At 45.0% G+C, this 23473-nt stretch overlaps 1 protein-coding gene across 1 annotated transcript in view; it reads right to left on the minus strand.

The window, feature by feature from the left end:
• LOC126109515 (synaptic vesicle glycoprotein 2A-like) overlaps positions 1–23473 on the minus strand; it is a 193538-nt gene that overhangs the window by 150862 nt on the left and 19203 nt on the right. The window contains exons 4-5 of the mRNA XM_049914536.1: positions 16743–16864; positions 5029–5270 (exon numbers count right to left, since the gene is read on the minus strand). Of these exons, the coding sequence (XP_049770493.1) occupies positions 5029–5270; positions 16743–16864 (364 nt within the window). The remainder of the gene's footprint in view (positions 1–5028; positions 5271–16742; positions 16865–23473) is intronic.

Below are 23473 nucleotides of genomic sequence, written 5' to 3' on the forward strand. Positions count from 1 at the left end.
GCCGTCAGCCACTGCTTCGACCGTGTGGGAGGTAATGCCTGAAGTCTGGTGTTCTCGGCACACTGTTGACACTGCGGATCTCGGAATACCGAATTTCGTAACAATTTCCGAAGTGAAAAGTGCCATGCTTCTAGCTCCAACTACTACTCAGCGGTCAGAATCCTTTAACTGCTGTCGTGTGGCCATAATCGCGCTGGGAACCTTTTCGCATGAGTCACCTGAGTACAAAAGACTACATCAATACACTACCGTTTTATTTGTATACTGTATGTACGCTGTAATATAGCCATCTGAATATGTGCATGCTGTTGTCCCATGACTTTTGTCGCCCAAATGTACGTCTTCAAATCGCATGTAGTGAATAATAGTCAATGACAATTAACGAAATTTACATTTTTAAGTTTATTGTGGAAATACGGCCCGCACATCTCTGTGTACAAATTACGGAAAATGCGTTGGTATGGCTAGGATTGCACTAAAAGAGATATTTAGGTTCTGGACCCTATTTATAGATCAGTTGCCTGATATATTAAACATTTTGCGACTGTGGGCTCAGCAACCGTGTATGCAATTATATAAAATGTAATAGTCAGCCAACCGGTTACACACAATTTTTTAAAAAACACATTAACCAGGTTTCGATACTTCTAAGACTATCTTGATCATAATGGTAAAAGTTACCTTCAAAAATATATAGGGTATAAACAATATACATAAAACAGATAATATATGAAAAATCTCAACTAAAACCAGAAAACTGTACATGCATGAAATCCCTTAACAACATTATAATTTCAGCACCAGGGCTCTCGTCAAATGACATGTTTGTGTTCCATTTTTCATTATCATTTTTATTCTTGACTCATGGAACACAAACATGTCATTTGACGAGAGCACTGGTGCTGAAATTTTGAAGTTATGTGATTTCATGTAATTTCAGTTTTCTGGTTTTAGTTGAGAATTTTCACACATTTATCTATTTTATGTGTATTATTTATACCTTATATATTTTTCTAGGTAACTTTTAACATTCTGATGAAGATAATCTTAGAATTATCGAAACCTGGTTAATCAGTTTTTTAAAAAAATGTTTGCATCCGGGTGGCTGACTATTACATTTTATATGATCAGTTGCCTATTAAGAAAATACGTCTTTAACAAAAGTTAGCAAAATGATCAGTTGCCTATTAAGAAAATACGTCTTTAACAAAAGTTAGCAAAAATATGTATTTTCTTATCTTTTGTGGTGGGCTCTCGCAGGAGAGCTTCTGTAAAGATTGGAAGGTAGTACACGAGGTATTGGCAGAAGTAAAGCTGTGAGGAACGGGCGTGAGTCGTGCTTGGGTAGCTCAGATGGTAGAGCACTTGCCTGCGAAAGGCAAGGGTCCCGAGTTCGAGTCTCGGTCTGGCACACAGTTTTAATCTGCCAGGAAGTTTCAACATCGCTCGTGTACAACTCAGCTTGCGCTTTTCCCACATGATGTACTGAGAACTGCGGATGAAGCGCAACAGGTAGATTCAAAATTTCTAGATTTCCGGAAAGCATTCGACACGACGCTCCATTGCAAAACTGTCAACGAAGGTACGGGCATATGGAATAAGTTCACAGATATGCGAGTGGCTCAAGACTTCTCAAATGACAGAACCCAGTTCGTTGTTCTCGACGTCGAGTGTTCCTCGGAGACAAGGATATCGTCAGAAGTGCGCAGGGAATTGTGCTAGGACGGCTGTTGTTCTCTATATACATAAATGATCTGGCTGACAGCGTGGGCAGCAGTCTGCAGTTGTTTGTTGGTTGGTTGGTTGTTTGGGGAAGGAGACCAGACAGCGTGGTCATCAGTCTCATCGGATTAGGGAAGGATGGGGAAGGAAGTCGGCCGTGCCCTTTCAGAGGAACCATCCCGGCATTTGCCTGGAGTGATTTAGGGAAATCACGGAAAACCTAAATCAGGATGGCCGGACCCGGGATTGAACCGTCGTCCTCCCGAATGCGAGTCCAGTGTGCTAACCACTTCGCCACCTCGCTCGGTTTTGTTTCTTGATGGTGCCGTGGTAACGATAAGGTGTCGAAGTTGACTGACTTTAGGAAATCAGAAGACGACTTAGACAGTTTCCAGTTGGTGTGACGAATGACCATGGCTAGTCCTAAATGTGGAAAAATGTAAGTTAATGCGGATGAGTAGGAAGATCAGATCTGTCAAGTCCGGATACAGGATTACTAGTGTCTTGCTTGACACAGTCAAGTCGTTTAAATATCTATGCGTAACGTTGAAAAGCGATATCAGATGGAACGAGCACGTGAGAACTTTGGTAGGGGAGGGCGATCGGCCGACTTCGGTTAGACCGCATATAGGACGCTGGCGCAACCTATTCTTGAGTACTGCTCCAGTGTTTGGGACCCGTACCGCGGCATATTTGAAGGAAGACATCGAAGCAATTAAGAGGCGGGGTGCTAGATTTATTGCCGGTAGGTTCGAACAAAACGTAAGTGTTACGGAGGTGCTTCGGGAACTCAAACGGGAAACCCTGTAGGGAAGGCGACGTTCTTTTCGAGACACACTATTGAAAAAGTCTGGAGCACTGCATTTGTAACTGACTGCAGAACGATTCTACTACCGTCAATGTACGCTGCGGGTAAGGGCCACGAAGATAATAACAATAAATCGGGCCTCATGCGGAGGCAGTTGTTTTTCTCTCGCTCCATTTGCGAGTGGAGCAGAAGACGAAATTACAAGTAGTGGTACATGGTACCCTCCGCCATGCACCGTACGCTGGCTTGCGGAGTATCTATGAAGATGTAGATGTAGATGTAAAGTGAACATGCCGAAATTGCCGGCGCCTCTCAATTCCGCCCCTCATTGCAGCTCACTCTACGCACTATTCTCATGCTGCGTCATTGCCATGTTGCTGTCCAGCACCATCTGTTGGCCGGTTTTTGCACTCGTTCTTTGGTTTCAATAAAACCCCCAAGTCACTTCATAAACGATTGTGAAGTTTTGTCTCTCTACCTGCGTTATTACGTGAATTAATGCATTTTCAGATGTTATCGAACATTTGGGTCACCCTGTATTTTGTTACACATAAACAACAAATAAATACGCATAATATAAGGTTAACATAAAATCGATTACTTTACACTTTTTTCCGGATACTTTGCTCATCGCTCGTAGTTCACAGAAAGCGTCCGGCTTACGATTTGGATCTTAAAAGAGTAGAAATTTTGTATGCTTATAATTACAATTTAACACTTTTAGAAATTTTTCCTGCACTTGTAGTGTGAAACCTTGCATCTTTCCAAATTTCATGACTCTAGCTGAACGTTTCAGTGAGTGTATATGCGAATATCAAAATATGCGACATAAATGACCTATCTGTTGAATGGATGCACTTGGAAGTATAAATTTTTTACACCACCTAGGAACTGTAGACCTTAGTATGTGGCATAAATTTCAAAAAAAAGAGACAATGTCCAAATGTGTGTGAAATCCTAAGGGGGTTAACTGCTAAGGTCATTAGTCCCTAAGCTTACACACTACTTAACCTAAATTATCCTAAGGACAAACACACACATCCATGCTTAACATCTCGGTTCAGTTTACAGTGATAAAAGCTACAGAAAGAATAATTTAAAATTAAGAATAGAATTTTTAGAGGGGAAAATAGTGTAGAATCAGAGTTCGGTAATTTCAGATCAAAATTATAGTATATCAGCAAGTGGTTTAACGTCTAAGTACAGCAAAGCCACGGAAGCTCCGTCATGGAGAAGGCAGTGACGTTAAACTCTTGTGATGAAAAAGCTATAAAAAGGTCTGATCGTCATTATTGTAGCCTTTTTTTCTCTTGATTGTTTCGTGAAAGGGCGGGCAACCCGTGTCAGTCAGCGAGACAACAACTACATTGGACTTTATCGTGTTAAGATTCACGATAAACTGTTAGAATATTACGGAGTTTAAAAGTGATGTAGTGTACGACCTCTGACTGTTGGTAGCAACGGAGTATTAAGGGGATATTAGGTCTTTAGTGCTGGATTGGAATTTTACGGACATATAGACGGCAGGAACTCAAATTATCTGCTGATACGAGTGAATTCAGAGGTACCGGTATTCAGATATTAACGTGTGGGCTCTTGAAAGTGTCGTGTGCCGTTAGTTGCGAATCTGGACGTAGAGCGCGTGCATATCGGCATTTGCGGACTATTTAGATTCCTCCAGGCTAGGAACCTTTTAAATAGACCATCACCATCTTAATCCTTGAATATAGAGTGAAAGTGAAAAACAAGAATGTTGTACTTATTTCAATTACCTAGTACTAACCAGTGAACGTTTTTCGGAACCAAATCTATTCAGCAGTAAGTCAGCACCATCTAGCGGAAAGCGTAGGCATTAACTAACACGCTAACTGAAGTGAACGTTTACGTGTTTTACGGACTGCTTAATATGAACTTTTGTGACTCTCTGACGTCCCCACTCCCTCCGAAAAGTGGAGCAGGCTGTCTTAATCATAAAAGGGGAGAGTTTTAGCCGGACAAATTACTAAATAAAAGCGATATTTACAAGACTCGGAGTAATAGTAAAACACAAGACCCGCACCTCATCGGAGAGTCTTCGCTGTCACGTCGGGAAGTAAAGCCGGAAAACCTACCGACGATACGTATCTACGAGCAGACGTCGACGTGGAGTACCTAAAAAGGGAACCACGAGAGAGTTGGGGATGCTCCGCCGGGACCAGCCGCACAGTCCAGGACTGCAGCGCCTGAGACCGCTCGGCTAATCCCGCGCGGCCATAAATTTCAACCCGATTGCCTGAGAAAAAGGATTCTTAACAGTTGGGCAGACAGACGACAAGCAGGCAGGTAGACATACGGAAAACAAAGCGATCCTATAATTTTTCCGTTTGAGGTATGGAATCCTGAAAAACATGTTGTGCAACAATTAGGTGTCTAGAAAGTGCAAAGTAGTGTTGAAACGCTTGACTTCTAAGGACGCCAAGTAATGCTGAAGCAAGGAAGGCGCTTTTAGTTTGGCTCACTGGGTACTTCTCCGGTGGGAGACCGCTGTTGGTGGCGAACATCTTGCGCAGGACGCCGAGAGCCTCGTCGTGCCTGCCGACAGCGAGCAGGAACTTGGGGCTTTCCGGCAGCAACAGCCACAGCCCCAGGAAGGTGGCGGCGCTGGGAACAGCGCCCAGGATCAGGAAAACCCTCCAGGACCGCATCGTGATCCACGGCAGTGGGGCTGCCCAAGGCTGAGGAATCACTGCCCAAGCCAGTCCTGAAACGTCAAGAAGTACTGGATCAGGAACAGGTTCCAGGATTTGCAAAAACACACCGACCAAGCCAATCCTTCAACACTCAGCTCTGGACCAGGAAGGGGTGCCAGGAGCACACAGTGATCTGTATCAGTTACAGGTGTCAGGAGCTCTAGAGGCCAAGCCAATCATGAAACACTCAGCCTTGGATCAGGAAGAGGCCAGAGGAGTATAGAGTGATTCACAGCAGTTGGGCTGTCAATGTTCTGCAGAATCACCATCCAAGTCAGTCCTGAAATGTCAAGTCTTTGATTAGTAATTGGAGACATGAGCCACAGATACACTCATGAAGACAGTCCTGGATCAGAAACAGCCCTCAGGTGTGAAGGTGATTCATGGCTGTTGGGACACCTATGTCATCCAGAATAACCCTCCAAGCCAGTCCTGAAATGTCAAGCCCTGGACCGGGGAAAGGTGGCAGGAGTTGTGTGATTACCAATCAATGCAATCTCTAAATACTAGGATCTCTATGAGGAAGAAGCCCATGTGCAGAGAGTAATTCATAGAAGTTGGGCGGTCATTCTGCAGAATCACTGTACAAGCCAGTTCTGAAACATCAAATTCTGGATCAGTAAGTGGTGCCAAGAGCTGCAGATACACTGACCAAGCCAGTCCTGAAACACAGTCCTGAAACGCAAGTACTGGATCAGGTAGAGGTTCTGGGATTTGCGAACACACTGACCAAGCCAATCCTCCAGCACTTAGCTCTGGACCAGGAAGATGTGGCAAGAGAACACAGTGATCTGTATCAGCTACAGGTGCCAGAAGCTGGAGATAAGAGACCAATCCAATCATGACTCAGCCTTGGATCAGGAAGAGACCAGAGGAGTATAGAGTGATTCACAGCAGTTAGGCTGTCCATGTTCTGCGGAGTCACCATCCAAGCCAGTCTCGAAACGCCCTTGATTAGTAAGTGGTGGCATGAGCCACAGATATGAAGTCAGTCCTGAAACAGTGAGTTCTGGATCAGAAACAGTCCCCAAGGTGTGAGGGTGATTCATGGCAGTTGGGATGCCCATGTTGTGCAGAATAACCCTGCAAGCCAGTCCTGAAATGTCAAGCCTGGACCGAGAAAAGGGGCCAGGAGTTGTGTGATTACCAGTCAATGCAATCTCGAAATACCGAGATCTCTATCAGGAAGAAGCCCCATGAGCAGATGGTAATTTACAGAAGTTGGGCTGCCATTCTGCAGAATCACTGTACAAGCCAGTTCTGAAACGTCAAATTCTGGATCAGTAAGAGGTGCCAAGAGCTGCAGATACACTGACCAAGTCAGTCCTGAAACACAGTCCTGAAATGTCAAGTACTGAATCAGATAGAGGTTCCAGGATTTGCAAACACACTGACCAAGCCAACCCTTCAACACTTAGCTCTGGACAAGGAAGATGTGCCAGGAGCACACAGTGATCTGAATCAGGTACAGGTGCCAGGAGCTGGAGATACAGAGACCAAGCCAATCATGAAACACTCAGCCTTGGATCAGGAAGAGACCAGTGGAGTAGATAGTGATTCACAGCATCTGGGCTGTCCATGTTCTGCAGAATCACCATCTAAGCCAGACTTGAAACGTCCTTGATTAGTAAGTGGTGACATGAGCCACAGATACACTCATGAAGTCAGTCCTGAAACACTGAGTTCTGGATCAGAAACAGTCCCCAAGGTGTGAGGGTGATTCATGGCAGTTGGGATGCCCATGTTGTGCAGAAAAACCCTCCAAGACAGTCCTGAAATGTCACGCCCTGGACCGGGAAAAGGTGTCAGGAGTTGTGTGATTACCAATCAATGCAATCTCTAAATACCAGGATCTCTATCAGGTTCAAAATGGTTCAAATGGCTCTGAGCACTATGGAACTTAACATCTATGGTCATCAGTCCCCTAGAACTTAGAACTACTTAAACCTAACTAACCTAAGGACATCACACAACACCCAGTCATCACGAGGCAGAGAAAATCCCTGACCCCGCCGGGAATCGAACCCGGGAACCCGGGCGTGGGAAGCGAGAACGCTACCGCATGACCACGAGCTGCGGACGATCTCTATCAGGAAGAAGCCCCATGTGCAGACGGTAATTCATAGAAGTCGGGCTGCTGTTCTGCAGAATCACTGAACAAACCAGTTCTGAAACGTCATATTCTGGATCAGTAAGAGGTGCCAAGAGCTGCAGATACACTGACGAAGTCAGTTCTGAAACAATGAGCTCTGGACGAGGAAGAGGCCCAAAAGCAGATGGGGACTCACAGTAGTTGATTATCCTATGTTCTGCAGAATAAACACCCAAGAAAGTCCTGAAACACCAAGTACTGGATCATAAACTGGTGCTGGGAGTTACAGATTCATTGACCAGACCCATCCTGAAACATGAGCTCTGGGTCAGGAAGAGGTCTCAGAAGCAGATTGGTTATCCATGGAAGTGAGGCTGCCCTTGGTTGCAAAATCACTGTACAAGCCAGTCTTGCATCAAGAAGAGGTACCAGCACTTGTGTGATAAGTGATCAAACCATTACTGAAACACTAAATTGTCAATCAAGAAGAGACAATATGTGTGCATGGCGTTCCACAGCAGTGGTACTGAACACATAAATGAAATTCCGCCGAGCCAATCTGACACATGATAATGAAGAGGCAATAGGAAATGCAGATTCACTGACCAAATGATACTGGAACATCAAGTACTGGATCAGGAAGGGATGCCAATAGCTGTGGAGTAACTAACCAAACCACTACTGGAATGTCAGATTGTGAGGTGAATTTTAAAATTTTACCAGCAAAATGGATATTTGAAGAAATTCACGTCAGGACTTAACGTCCAAGGATCACTTGCTCAGTGAACCCGCATCTCCTACTGCCTCTTCATTATCCACGCTAGTTACACTATGTGATCAAAAGTACTCGGTCACTGGGCTGAGAATGACTTACAAGGTCGTGGCGCTCTGTATCGGTAATGCTGCAATTCAGTATGGTGTTAACCCACCCTTAGCCTTGATGACAGCTTCCACTCTCGCAGGCATATGTTCAATCAGGTGATGAATGTTTCTTGTGGAATGGCAGCCCATACTTCATGCAGTGCTGCACTGAGGGGTGGTATCGGTGTCGGTCGGTGGGGCCTGGCACGAATTCGGCGTTCCAAAACATCCCAGAGGTTTTCTGTAGGATTCAGGTCAGAACTTTGTGAAGGCCAGTTCATTACAGGGATGTTATTGTCATGTAATCACTCGGCCATAGGCCTTGCATTATGAACAGGTGATCGTATTAAAGATTCAATCGTCATCCCCAAATTGCTCTTCAACAGTGGGAAGCAAGAAGGTACTTCAAACATCAATGTAGGCCTGTGCTGTGATAGTGACACGCAAAACAACAAAGGGTGCAGACTCCCACCATGCAAAACACAACCGGACCATAACACCAGCGCCTCCGAATTTTACTGTTGGCACTACACACGCTGACAGATGACGTTCACCGGGCATTCGTCCTACTCACACCCTGCCATCGGACCGATCGAGGTGGCGCAGTGGTTAGCACACTGGACTCGCATTCGGGAGGACGACGGTTCAATCCCGCGTCCGGCCATCCTGATTTAGGTTTTCCGTGATTTCCCTAAATCGCTATAGGCAAATGCCGGGATGGTTCCTTTGAAAGGGCACGGCCGACTTCCTTCCGCGTCCTTCCCTAATCCGATGAGACCGATGACCTCGCTGTTTGGTCTCTTCCCCCAAACAATACAATCCAATCCCTGCCATCGGATCGCCGCATTGTGTACCGTGATTCGCCACACAACGTTCTTCCACTGTTCAATCATCCAATGTTTACGCTCCTTCCACCAAGCGAGGCGTTGTTTGGCACTTACTGGCGTGATGTATGGCTTATGAACTGCTGTTCGACCATGAAATCCAAGTTTTCGCACCTCCCGCCTAACTGTCATAGTACCTACAGTGGATCCTGATGCAGTTTGGAACTCCTGTGTGATGGTCAGGAGAGATGTCTGCATATTACACATCAAGACCCTTCAACTATCGGCAGTCTCTGTCAGTCAACACACGAGGGCGGCCTGTACACTTTTGTGCTGTATGTGTCCCATCACGTTTCCACTTCACTATCACATCGGAAACAGTGGACCTAAAGATGTTTAGGAGTGTGGAAATGTCGCGTGCAGACGTATTACACAAGTGATACCCAGTCACCTGATCAAGTTCGAAGTCCGTGTGTTCCGCGGAGCGTCCCATTCTGCTCTCTCACAATTTCTAATGACTACTGAGGACGCTGATATGGAGTACCTGTCACTAGGTGGCAGCGCAATCCACCCAATACGAAAAACGTATGTTTTTGGGGGTGTCTGGATACTTTTTATGTGAATGACTTGGCGCCGCTTCCACTTTATGAAGGCAGCCCCACTACTGTGGATCACCATGCACTTATGGCATCTCTACCATCATCTGCGATATTGTGGAATGGAAGATGTCTCTGTCAGCCTTTGATGGCTTACTTGAGGTTGATTGGCAGGCGCCCAGTAGTAACATCGTGGGGTGTAGCTGACTATGTCCACCTGTGAGTCGGAAATTTTTTCGAACACCAGGTTCCCGTATTGCAAGAGAAACCATCAACATGAAGTGCCCCATGGCTGAGGTTACACACGGCTGTGGAATCACCGCCAAATCCAGTTCTAAAACATTAATTCCTGGATCTTGAGTCCAAACTGTGCACAGCTGCCCATGAGTGCAGGATCATCTGCCAAGCCAATCCTATAATGCCACGTCCTGAATCAGGAAGCGATGCCATGAGTATACAGGGATTTACAGCTGCTAGGTTGTTCAGGGCTGTGGAATAGCCCCACAGTCCAAGACTGGAACACACAGTCTGGAAGTTGAAACTTCCCGCCAGCTTAAAACTGTGCACAGGACCAGGACTTTGACCCAAATTTTCACCTCTCACAGGGAAATGCTATAGTGATGGAGGTATCCAGCCATTGACAGAGGTAGATGTAACTTTTTGTGTGTGCCAGGGAAGTGCGTTGCGAGCATTACTGTTCATGTTCTATATTAATCAATTGGTAGATATCATTAATAGTAAATTCAGACTTTTCGTAGATAGTGCCGTTATTTATAGTGAGGTAATGTCTGAGAAAAGCTGCACAAGAATACTATCGGATCTAAATAAGATTTGAAAGTGATGCAAAGAATGGCATTTTGCTTAAATGTTCAGTAATGTAAAATTGTGCACTTCAAAAGTCGAAAAAGATTTAGTACACTATCACTATAGTTTCAACGATTCACAGCTGGAAATGGTCAACATGCATAATTATAATGGTGTAACACCTGGCAGGGATATGAAATGAAACGATAGCATGGGCTAAGTAGTGGGTAAAGCAGGTTGTAGACTTGAGTTTAGTGGTAGAATATTAGCGAAACATAATCAGTCTACAAAGAAGACTGCTTACGAACAACTCGACCGACCTATTGTAGAATATTGCCCAATAGTGTAGGACAAATACGAGATAGGACTAACAGAGGATATTGAAATGTTACAGAGAAGGGCAGCATGAATGGCGACAGGTTCATTTGGCTCATAGGGGAGTGTCACGGACACAGCGAAAGAACTGTACTGGCAGACACTTGAAGATAGACATGAACTATCCTGAGAAAGCTTACTTACAGAGTTACAGAACCAGCTTTAAATTACGAATCTAGGAGTATACTACAAAGCGCTCATAGGGATTGTGACAAAAATATTAGATTATATTGCAGCATGCACAGATTCATTTAAAAATTCTTCTCACACTCTATACATGAATGTGACGGGAATACCTGGTACAATGGAAAATTCCCTCTGTTAATGTGCTTCGCAGCGGTTTGAACAGTATGCATTAGGACGTAGGCTCACCGAAATCTATCACAGCTTTACTTCCTACAACACATCCCTTCTGTTTTTGGAACTTCACATAAGTTTTCGTGCGTACCCTTCAGGACTAGCGCTCCTGGAAGAAAGGTTATCGTGCAGAAATACACTCCTGGAAATTGAAATAAGAACACCGTGAATTCATTGTCCCAGGAAGGGGAAACTTTATTGACACATTCCTGGGGTCAGATACATCACATGACCACACTGACAAAACCACAGGCACATAGACGCAGGCAACAGAGCATGCACAATGTCGGCATTAGTACAGTGTATATCCACCTTTCGCAGCAATGCAGGCTGCTATTCTCCCATGGAGACGATCGTAGAGATGCTGGATGTAGTCCTGTGGAACGGCTTGCCATGCCATTTCCACCTGGCGCCTCAGTTGGACCAGCGTTCGTGCTGGACGTGCAGACCGCGTGAGACGACGCTTCATCCAGTCCCAAACATGCTCAATGGGGGACAGATCCGGAGATCTTGCTGGCCAGGGTAGTTGACTTACACCTTCTAGAGCACGTTGGGTGGCACGGGATACATGCGGACGTGCATTATCCTGTTGGAACAGCAAGTTCCCTTGCCGGTCTAGGAATGGTAGAACGATGGGTTCGATGACGGTTTGGATGTACCGTGCACTATTCAGTGTCCGCTCGACGATCACCAGTGGTGTACGGCCAGTGTAGGAGATCGCTCCCCACACCATGATGCCGGGTGTTGGCCCTGTGTGCCTCGGTTGTATGCAGTCCTGATTGTGGCGCTCACCTGCACGGCGCCAAACACGCATACGACCATCATTGGCACCAAGGCAGAAGCGACTCTCATCGCTGAAGACGACACGTCTCCATTCGTCCCTGCATTCACGCCTGTCGCGACACCACTGGAGGCGGGCTCCACGATGTTGGGGCGTGAGCGGAAGTCGGCCTAACGGTGTGCGGGACCGTAGCCCAGCTTCATGGAGACGGTTGCGAATGGTCCTCGCCGATACCCCAGGAGCAACAGTGTCCCTAATTTGCTGGGATGTGGCGGTGCGGTACCCTACGGCACTGCGTAGGATCCTACGGTCTTGGCGTGCATCCGTGCGTCGCTGCGGTCCGGTCCCAGGTCGACGGGCACGTGCACCTTCCGCCGACCACTGGCGACAACATCGATGTACTGTGGAGACCTCACGCCCCACGTGTTGAGCAATTCGGCGGTACGTCCACCCGGCCTCCCGCATGCCCACTATACGCCCTCGCTCAAAGTCCGTCAACTACACATACGGTTCACGTCCACGCTGTCGCGGCATGCTACCAGTGTTAAAGACTGCGATGGAGCTCCGTATGCCACGGCAAACTGGCTGACACTGACGGCAGCGGTGCACAAATGCTGCGCAGCTAGCGCCATTCGACGGCCAACACCGCGGTTCCTGGTGTGTCCGCTGTGCCGTGCGTGTGATCATTGCTTGTACAGCCCTCTCGCAGTGTCCGGAGCAAGTATGGTGGGTCTGACACACCGATGTCAATGTGTTCTTTTTCCATTTCCAGGAGTGTAGCTTAGCCACAGGCTTAAGGATTATTTCCAGAATGAAGTCATTTTTGATGTCCAGGATTATCAAGAGGTGCAAGAAGTGCACAGTGATCCACAGCAACAGTACGGCCGCTAGCTGCGAATTCACTGCCCAGGCCACTCCTGAAAGAACAGGTTACAGGAAGAGGCGCTAGGGGCACAGGGTGATCCGCAGAATCACAACCCGGGCAAAATGGAACACCAAGTGCTGAAACATAAAGAGACATCATGAGCGCACATTATCCATGACAACGAGGCTGTCCATGGCTTCAGAGTCATCCCATTGCCACATGGGGACATCAAATCCTGCATCAGGAACTGGCGACAGCAGTGCACGTTGGTCCTTGGCAGGGAGATACTCGTAGCTGTGGAAATATATCCAAGCCATTTTTTTGGAACACCAATTATTGCATCGGGAAGAGGCATCAGGGTTTTACAGTGATCCTCAGGCTATGCCTGGACAGCCAAGACCTGGATGAAAAACGCAAATCAGGGAGTCAGTTCGGGTCAGGGCAGTGACTGGTGAGGATTTTCAGAACACCACCGTCAGGTGTGCAGAGAGTTCAGATTCCTCAATAAAGGCAGGCATACTTCAGGAGAAACAGCTTTTGAGGGTCAACTTGTGTACATCATGCTGACACTGCAATGTCCACGTGCGGCACTGACATCGAGAAATGGTCTGAAAGTAGCTCAGGCGATGCAGTACAGATCCTTTGCAAGGTTCCAGTTCGAGTTTTTGTACAGCTCCTGGTAGATGTTACTGACACCACTCTAAATGACGCAGTGGCTTTCCCGGACTTCCTGTGATCTTTGACTTTTCTGACTGGAAATTGTGAAACCAGTCGTACAGCTGAGGCGACACTGCAAAGACAGCCAATCTGACTAGAAGCCGCTTGTGAGGAACGGTGTCGAAAGCTTGGAAATCTAGAAATGAGGAATCAACTTGAGATCCTCTGTCGCTAGCACTCATTGAGAATGAAGAGTCGGTTGTGTTTCACAATAACGGTATTTTCTAAATCTGGACTGCCCAAGTGTCAAAAGATCGATTTCTTAGAGGTGTTCCATATCGGGTGAACACAGTATAAATTTCAAAATTCTACTGAAAATCCATGCCCGTGATATAGGGTCATAATCTAGCGGGTTACTTCTTTTTCCTTTCTTCTTCAGTGGAGCGACATTTGCAACTTTTCAGTCTGTATGAGACCATATTTTGTCAAGTGGGCGGTTGGATTTTTTTTTTGGTCATCAGTCTACTGACTGGTTTGATGCGGCCCGCCACAAATTCCTTTCCTGTGCTAACCTCTTCATCTGAGAGTAGCACTTGCAACCTACGTCCTCAATTATTTGCTTGACGTGTTCCAATCTCTGTCTTCCTCTACAGTTTTTGCCCTCTACAGCTCCCTCTAAACCTGTCCCTTCTCCTTATCAGTGTTTTCCACATATTCATTTCCTCTTCGATTCTGCGTAGAACCTCCTCATTCCTTACCTTATCAGTCCACCTAATTTTCAACATTCGTCTATAGTACGGTTGGATATTGCAGCTAAATATGGAGCTGTTGCATCAGCTTACTCCGAAAGAAACTTCTATGATATACATTTGGGACCACAAGACTTACTTCACTACACAGCTTTGTCTGCAACAGGCTGCTTAGGTATTGTATGAGCGACGTTCCGTAAGTTATGCCACACTTTTTTTTCTGGGAGCAGTTGACTTTATTCAGGGTTCCAATAAACCAATTTACTCGCCACTCTTTTGACAACAAACCCTATTTTTCACATAATCTCCGTTCAGTGCGACGGCCTTATGCCGCGTTACTGTGCAGGCCAGTACACCTGCATAGTGTCACTCCACTGGTCGACATTGGAGCCGAAACATCCCCATCGACCCTGTACTGCGGAGTGCATCTTTCATTGGACTGAGAAATGGAAGTCGGAAGTTGCGAGTCAATGCGCGAACTTCTGAGCTCCTCAACTTGTGTACGAGTGTGCCAGCACTGCCAGCAGAGACGTCCCGTTGAGCAGCGAGGAGTCTGACTGTGATCCGTGTATCACCTCGAGTGAGAGTGTCCGCACGTTCCAGCATTGCAGCGGTCAAAGGTATGTGCGGCTGGCTGGCACACGGCAGATCGGACAGGTTTTGTGCGACGTTGTAGTGGTGATGACAGACGCCTTGGCTGACGACTCACCGTGCTTTTGTTCACTGCCAGGTCCCCGTCGACATTCTGCAAGCGCCTATGAATAGCTGCGATGCTCTGCTTTTCCGTTAAAAGCTTCGACCATAAATATAATAGACTGGCCCTGACGTCATTTTCGTGGCTCCAACATCTCAGGGCTAAAGTCACGTGAATGTTGGCAAAACATGGTTGTTTCGTGTTGTGCTTACGGCTGTACTCAGCGTTTTGTCGGGGGAAATGGCATTACATTTCACGTGTAAGTGTTCCTACGATGGTGCAGATGCGTTTATGGAAATCTGCTGAAGTGACTTATGTTTTTTACACTTGAAATAGAGTATCACGTAAATTAAAGTGTTGAAAGTGATACCTGTAAAGACAGACTCATATTCCATTTTCGAAAGTATCTGTGATAATTCGGTTACAGAAGTAAGTATAACTGTTTCTCGTTCCTACTCATAGGTTCCCTAAGGATGAAAACCGAAGGCAGCTTTGGATACAGGCCCTGAAACGGAAAAACTTTAAGCCATCTGCACATACGCGCCTTTTTGTATATACAAGTGAGATTATAATAAGGTAAGAGCACCTATAGTCGACACATGAAGAGAATTTCTTTCTATCTTCTGATACTATTAAATAAATGTACGCTCCAAAATTATTTTCTGAAACTTCAAAGTCTCACCTTTCATCTAAAATATCATTTTTTTTCAACTGATAGTTTAAACTTTTGTAAAAATAGTAGGAACTGAACCTTTAGAGTGCACCTAAAACTGATACTCTAAAATGGACCTGCTCCTAAAGTCGACAATTTTGGCACCTATAGTTGACGTAATTCCCATATCCCATTTTCTTTTATAAGTGACTAGAGCTCAAAACGCGGCGAATCCAATGTTAGAAGTTTTGACACGAGCCCACTCTTACCGTTTAAAAGAATTTTAACGACATTTTACTTTAACTGATAGTTTATAGTAATTTCGTCCCGCTGGCCACCAGGTGTATTCGATGTATTTGTTAGATTTTATAAATGGTACTGTGAACAAATCCAGGTCAAATGTAGTTCTGACATAATTTTTCGCAAATAAAAAACTAATTTTTGTTGGAAGCGTTTGGCAGTCAACTGAGAAATGTGGGTAAAATACGATACAAACATAGGATGGCAGACCGCTGATTTGAAATCCCGCCACGTTTTGCCAACAGTCACGTGGTTTATGTTGGAGCCACACCAGCCCTATAGCTTCTGCACAGCAAGGCCAGTCTACTAGTATCTATGGTCGAAGGCCAAAAGAAACTCATTGATAGCTCTCTGCCTGGAACGCACCTCCTTCACGGACGCCATTTTGAAAGCTATGTATAGCTCCACCATCTATCGGAACTTCATGAAACTATACGGGATGCGGGAATATTCCACGACGTCTCACAACAAATTTAGCTTTTCTTCAACCGACACTGGCAGAGAAAAAAATGTGTTGCATTACTTTTTCAACACCCGTCGTATCTACACTCGCGCTATACAGACCAGCTAACCTCAACATTCGGCTGTACGCAACACATACGCTCGTCGCAGCTTGGGCCCACTGTGTTTAGCTGCTCTGAGACCAACAGTTACCATTTAAAAAAATTTTAGCGCTTTTCTCGTAACTGGCCCGAGTGCATAATGAACATTGTTCAAATGAGTGAATCAATTAATATTGATGCCCTCCATCGGTGTTGTGGGAAAAATGTAGTGTTTCTACGACATAGTGGCTTACTTTTGTGTTTTCGTCTGGAGTATGGACTCGTAACGGGCCCTATCATTAGACAGATCTCGTTGGCACTACCTGTAACTCACCTGGTTCAACGAGGAGCGCCATGGAGAGGAAGATGCAGACGTAGACGATGGCCTGGGTGCGCGTCTTGTCCGAGTGGAACTCCCCCAGGTAGGCGTACGTCACGGCAGACGGCCCGCAGATCCTGAAGATGAAACACAGAAACAGAAACACCCAGATGGAAGAGTGTATAACGCTCACCTTCAGCGACGAAGATAACTTTGTTTTAAACTAGCTGCAGTGTCCGGGTTTGCCCAGGATTTTTAATATCTGCCACACAAAATGACTGGCCGTGTGCATTGTTGATACTCATAGCGAATGCAAGCCGCATGTGAAACTGCAATCGCTTTAAATCGAAGAGCAATTTGATCATTGGGTGTCCACAGAAACTTACGAATCAACATGTCTTCACCTGCAGCATTCATAAAAATCAGGTTCTAGATTTTTGGTTCTGACTTTTGCAAACATTCAAAAATTTCAAAAAAGTTGATTACTGATAACAATTACGTCATACAATATGCTTTTTTTCAAATGTGTGTGAAATCTTATGGGTCTTAACTGCTAAGTTCATCAGTCCCTAAGCTTACACACTACTTAACCTAAATTATCCTAAGGACACACACATACACCCATGCCCGAGGGAGGACTCGAACCTCCGCCGGGACCAGCCGCACAGTCCATCACTGCAGCGCCATAGACCGCTCGGCTAATCCCGCGCGGCCAATATGCTGTTATTAGTTTTAAATTGCAAACTATGAAACATATCTATAATGCAAAATGCAGCTAAAATCTGACGGTAAAATAGATACTTTTATCATTTCCGTCGCTTAAATTTCTGCAAGACATATTTTGACTCTAAAAATATGTACATGTGCTTAATGAATAAATATTTTATTAATTTTTGTAATATTTTGTTCAATTTAAATACATGTTTACATTTAGCACAGGTGGAGAAGTCTAATTATTTTAAAAAAAGACATACCGATTTATCGACTTACTTCATTGTATTTTTGGAAAATTCATCTCCTATTGTTTCAGTTCAGTTTTCAATGTTTCAAGTAGGGCTGTGTTCGAGCATGACTCGAACTGTTTCAACCACATACTTCACAGTTCGGGGAATCTCGTGTTCTGTTTGATTTTTTGATCGGCCCGCCATCTAGTGACTGTTGTTGGTACTGTATCCGAGAACCGTCTTAGCATTTGTGTAGCACTGTAGATTTTAATAATTAAAATCACTTGAAACACGGCTAACATATCTTTTAGCGTAAATGGAATGTGTAACAACGGCAAATAATCAATAAATACGAGTCTGCAATCATGTTTCTGTCAAATTCTGAATCTTTCGCTCGTCCCGTGATCTAGTGGTGTCTCTCAGCACTATCTCCGAGACTGGTATTGCCCCTGTAATTTATTTCCGCGATAGAAATTGCAATCAATTTATCACGATGTTTTTCGTTTGCTAGGCATTTAATTTTCCATTAATTCTGTTCACAGTTTCATCTGAATATAGAAAATTGAAGCAAATCGGCCAAGAACTTTGAAGTAAATCAATGAAGTACTTTTGAGGACGAATGATTTGCAGTATCGTATCACAATTTGGATTAGCAGCATCCTGGTAGAAATAATTTGTTTGTTTTGCTAAACTGAAGTAAAACCACAAGACGATACCTCGTTTTGTTGAACTCCCTAGGTTTAGGTTGTCAGTAGTAGGGTCATTTTAATCATTTGCATGTGTGAAAGCTCCATTACATAGACAATGTTAGGCAACTACACATACATATGCTATATGAAACACACACCACGGGGATTTAGAATCCTTTTTATGTGTTCCAGAAATCTTTTAAATTTGTGTAGCCTCTGCGTTTTCATCTGTCGCCAGCCCACCCCTTACTGAGGAATTGAAATAACAATAAGGAAAGAAAAAAAAGCCTTGCAACAGCTCTACTGATCATCAAATGATTAATAGCACCACCTGATTCATCGAGGTAATCTGTCATCGCATGTGGAGTCTGGTGCGTACAGGGTTACTGCGTTACAGGACCACTTGGCTTTGGATCCCTTAGACATTCTGGTGGATCATCGTGTTCTGTATCGGGGTCTCATGCACTTGGGCAGATTACGAACTACACTGATGGAAAAAAAAAACTTGCAGCGCCAAGAAGAACCTGTGCGACATAAATGGAATTTGGTAGGCATGTTTTTTCATCTACATCTACATCTACATCCATACTCCGCAAGGCACCTGACGGTGTGTGGCGGAGGGTACCTTGAGTACCTCTATCGGTTCTCCCTTCTATTCCAGTCTCGTATTGTTCGTGGAAAGAAGGATTGTCGGTATGCCTCTGTGTGGGCTCTAATCTCTCTGATTTTATCCTCATGGTCTCTTCGCGAGATATACGTAGGAGGGAGCAATATACTGCTTGACTCTTCGGTGAAGGTATGTTCTCGAAACTTTGACAAAAGCCCGTGCCGAGCTACTGAGCGTCTCTCCTGCCGAGTCTTCCACTGGACTTTATCCATCATCTTCGTAACGCTTTCGCGATTACTAAATGATCCTGTAACGAAGCGCGCTGCTCTCCGTTGGATCTTCTCTATGTCTTCTATCAACCCTATCTGGTAAGGATCCCACACTGCTGAGCAGTATTCAAGCAGTGGGCGAACAAGTGTACTGTACCCTACTTCCTTTGTTTTCGGATTGCATTTCCTTAGGATTCTTCCAATGAATCTCAGTGTGGCATCTGCTTTACCGACGATCAACATTATATGATCATTCCATTTTAAATCACTCCTAATGCGTACTCCCTGATAATTTATGGAATTAAGTGCTTCCAGTTGCTGACCTGCTATTTTGTAGCTAAATGATAAAGGATGTATCTTTCTGTGTATTCGCAGCACATTACACTTGTCTACATTGAGATTCAATTGCCATTCCCTGCACCATGCGTCAATTCGCTGCAGATCCTCCTGCATTTCAGTACAATTTTCCATTGTTACAACCTCTCGATACACCACAGCATCATCTGCAAAAAGCCTCAGTGAACTTCCGATGTCATCCACCAGGTCATTTATGTATATTGTGAACAGCAACGTTCCTATGACACTCCCCTGCGGCACACCTGAAATCACTCTTACTTCGGAAGACTTCTCTCCATTGAGAATCACATGCTGCGTCCTGTTATCTAGGAACTCCTCAATCCAATCACACAATTGGTCTGATAGTCCATATGCTCTTACTTTGTTCATTCAACGACTGTGGGGAACTGTATCGAAAGCCTTGCGGAAGTCAAGAAAGTCATCGGAAAGATGTCTGTTCAGATATCGTGCCAGTCGCATAAGAGTGGCCCCAGTAGTGCCACCACGAGGATGCAAACCAGGTTCGCCTTAAACACACGTTTTACCGGTCGTCAGCGTTAGTTACCTTTGAACTGGACTTGGCCAGTTATTAATAAAAAATGCCTTTAAGGCAACAAAGAGTCCATTATCAACACGTCACTGAGGTTGGGCAAGGTCGTGTAACAGGGCTACGAGAAATTGACGTTCCTTCTACGACACTGCAGAAGAGTTTGCAGGAATACAGCACAGGTCACACCAATATTCAAGAAAGGAAATAGGAGTAACCGATTGAATTACAGACTTCAATTTGCAGTAGTATTTTGGTGCCTATACTGTACTCGAACATTATGAATCACCTTGAAGAAAATGACTAATTGATACATAACCAACACGGATTCAGAAAGTATCGTTATTGTGCAACGCAACTAGCTCTTTATTCCCATCAAGTAATGAGTGCTGTCCACAAGGGATCTCAGATCGATTCCATATTCCTACATTTCCAGAACGCTTTTGATATCGCTCCTCACAAGCGACTATTAATTCAAATTACGTGCATATGGAGTATCGTCTCAGTTGTGTGACTGGATTCGTGATTTCCTCTCAGAGAGGTCACAGTTCGTAGTGATAGACAGTAAATCATCGAGTAGAACAGAAGTGATATCTGGCGTTCAGCAAGGTAGTGTCATATGCCTTCTCCTGTTCCTGACTCACATAAATGATCTAGGTGATAGTCTGAGGCCGGCCGGAGTGGCCGTGCGGTTCTAGGCGCTACAGTCTGGAACCGAGCGACCGCTACTGTCGCAGGTTCGAATCCTGCCTCGGGCATGGATGTGTGTGATGTCCTTAGGTTAGTTAGGTTTAATTAGTTCTAAGTTCTAGGCGACTGATGACCTTACAAGTTAAGTCGCATAGTGCTCAGAGCCATTTGAACCAGTTTTTTTTTTTTTTTTTTTTTTTTTTTGATTGAGCAGCCCCCTTAGATTGTTTGCAGATGACGCTGTAATTTACCGTCTAGTAAAATCATCAGACGATCAATTCCAATTACAAAATGATCTAGAGAGAATTTCTGTATGGTGCGAAAAGTGGCAACTAGCACTAAACAAAGAAAAGTGCCAGGTCATCCACATGGGTACTAAAAGCAATCCGATAAATTTTGGGTATACGATAAATGGCACAGATCTAAGGGTTGTCAATTCGACTTATTATCTAGGAATTACAATTACGAGCAACTGAAACTGGAAAGACCACATAGATAATATTGTGGGGAAGGCGAAACAAAGATTGCACTTTGTTGGCAGAACACTTAGACGATGCAAGAAACCGACTTGTCCATCCTCTGCTGGAATATTGCTGCCCGGTATGGGATCCTTACCAGGTAGGATTGACGGAGGACATCGAAAAAGTGCAAAGAAGGGCAGCCCGTTTCGTGTTATCGCGCAATAGAGTGTCACTGATATGATACGCGAGTTGGGGTGTGAGTGACTGAAACAAAGGCGGTTTTCTTTGCGGCGAGATCTATTTACCAAATTTCAATCACCAACTTTCTCTTCCGAATGCGTAAATATTTTGTTGACACCCTCCTGCGTAGAGAGAAATGATTATCATAATAAAATAAGAGTAATTACAGCTCGAACGGAAAGATTTAGGTGTTCCTTTTACCCACGCGCCATTCGAGAGTGGAATGGTAGAGAAGTACAGGGTGATTCAAAAAGAATACCACAACTTTAAAAATGTGTATTTAATGAAAGAAACATAATATAAACTTCTGTTATACATCATTACAAAGAGTATTTAAAAAGGTTTTTTTTCACTCAAAACCAAGTTCAGAGGTGTTCAATATGGCCCCCTCCAGACACTCGAGCAATATCAACCCGATACTCCAACTCGTTTTACACTCTATGTAGCATATCAGGCGTAACAGTTTGGATAGCTGCTGTTATTTCTCGTTTCAAATCATCAATGGTGGCTGGGAGAGGTGGCCGAAACACCATATCCTTAACATACCCCCATAAGAAAAAATCGCAGGGAGTAAGATCAGGGCTTCTTGGAGGCCAGTGATGAAGTGCTCTGTCACGGGCTGCATGGCGGCCGATCCATCGCCTCGGGTAGTTGATGTTCAGGTAGTTACGGACAGATAAGTGCCAATGTGGTGGCGCTCCAGCCTGCATACAGTTGATTGTGGAATTTGCAGCTCTCTGCTAGCTCTGCGAGTCGATTTTCCTGGGCTGCGAACAAATGCTTGCTAGATGCGTGCTACATTTTCATCACTCGTTCTCGGCCGTCCAGAACTTTTCCCTTTGCACAAACACCCATTCTCTGTAAACTGTTTATACCAACGTTTAATACACCACCTATCAGGAAGTTTAACACCATACTTCGTACGAAATGCACGCTGAACAACTGACGTCGATTCACTTCTGCCGTACTCAATAACACAAAAAGCTTTCTGTTGAGCGGTCGCCAGCTTAGCATCAACTGACGCTGATGCCTAGTCAACAGCGCCTCAAGCGAACAAATGTACAACCAAATGAAACTTTATAGCTCCCTTAATTCGCTGACAGATAGTGCTTAGCTCTGCCCTTTGTCGTTGCAGAGTTTTAAATTCCTAAAGTTGTGGTATTCTTTTTGAATCACCCTGTAGTATGAAAATGGTTCGATGAACCCTCTTCCAGGCACTTAAGTGTGAATTGCAGAGTAATGTAGATGTTAATGCAGGTGTAGATGAATGTGGCTACTGTTCGTGACTGCTCGCAGTAGTCACGGGAATATGGGATTGCAAGAAGACCAGCTACCGAGAGGGAAGAAAACCGTGTTCAGCGTATGGATCTGGCGCATCGTACCGCATCTACAGCAGCAATTTGAGCAGCAGTTGGCACCTCAGTAACACTGTTACAAATCGGTTACTTCAGGGAGAGCACCGAGCCAGATGGCCTGTCCACTGATTTCCATTGGTCCCCTGCCTCCGCCGTTTGCTATTTCACTGGTGTCAAGCGAGAGCACACTGGCGGGCAGAGTGGAGGGGTGGTGTTTTTCTGATGAAAACCGGTTCTGCCTCGATGCCAGTCATGACCGTGTATTGATTACACTGAGAGTAGTTGACGGCCTGCAACCAACCTGTCTGCCTGCCAAACACACTGGACATACACTTGGAGTTATGGTCCGGGGTGCGAATTTGTAAGGCAGCAGGGGCACTCTGGCGGTTATATCACGCACGCTGACTTGAAATTTGCACGCCATTCTGGTGATTCGACCTGTTAAACTGCCAGTCATGAACAAGGTTCTAGGGGATGTTTTCCAACAGGATAACACTCGCCCAATTACCGCTGTTGTTACCCAACATGCTCTACAGAGCGTCGACATATTGTCGTGGCCTGCTTGATCACCAGATCCGTCTCGAACCGAAAATGTATGGGACATCATT

Source organism: Schistocerca cancellata, chromosome 12 (genome assembly GCF_023864275.1).
Source record: "Schistocerca cancellata isolate TAMUIC-IGC-003103 chromosome 12, iqSchCanc2.1, whole genome shotgun sequence".
Lineage (NCBI taxonomy): Eukaryota > Metazoa > Arthropoda > Insecta > Orthoptera > Acrididae > Schistocerca > Schistocerca cancellata.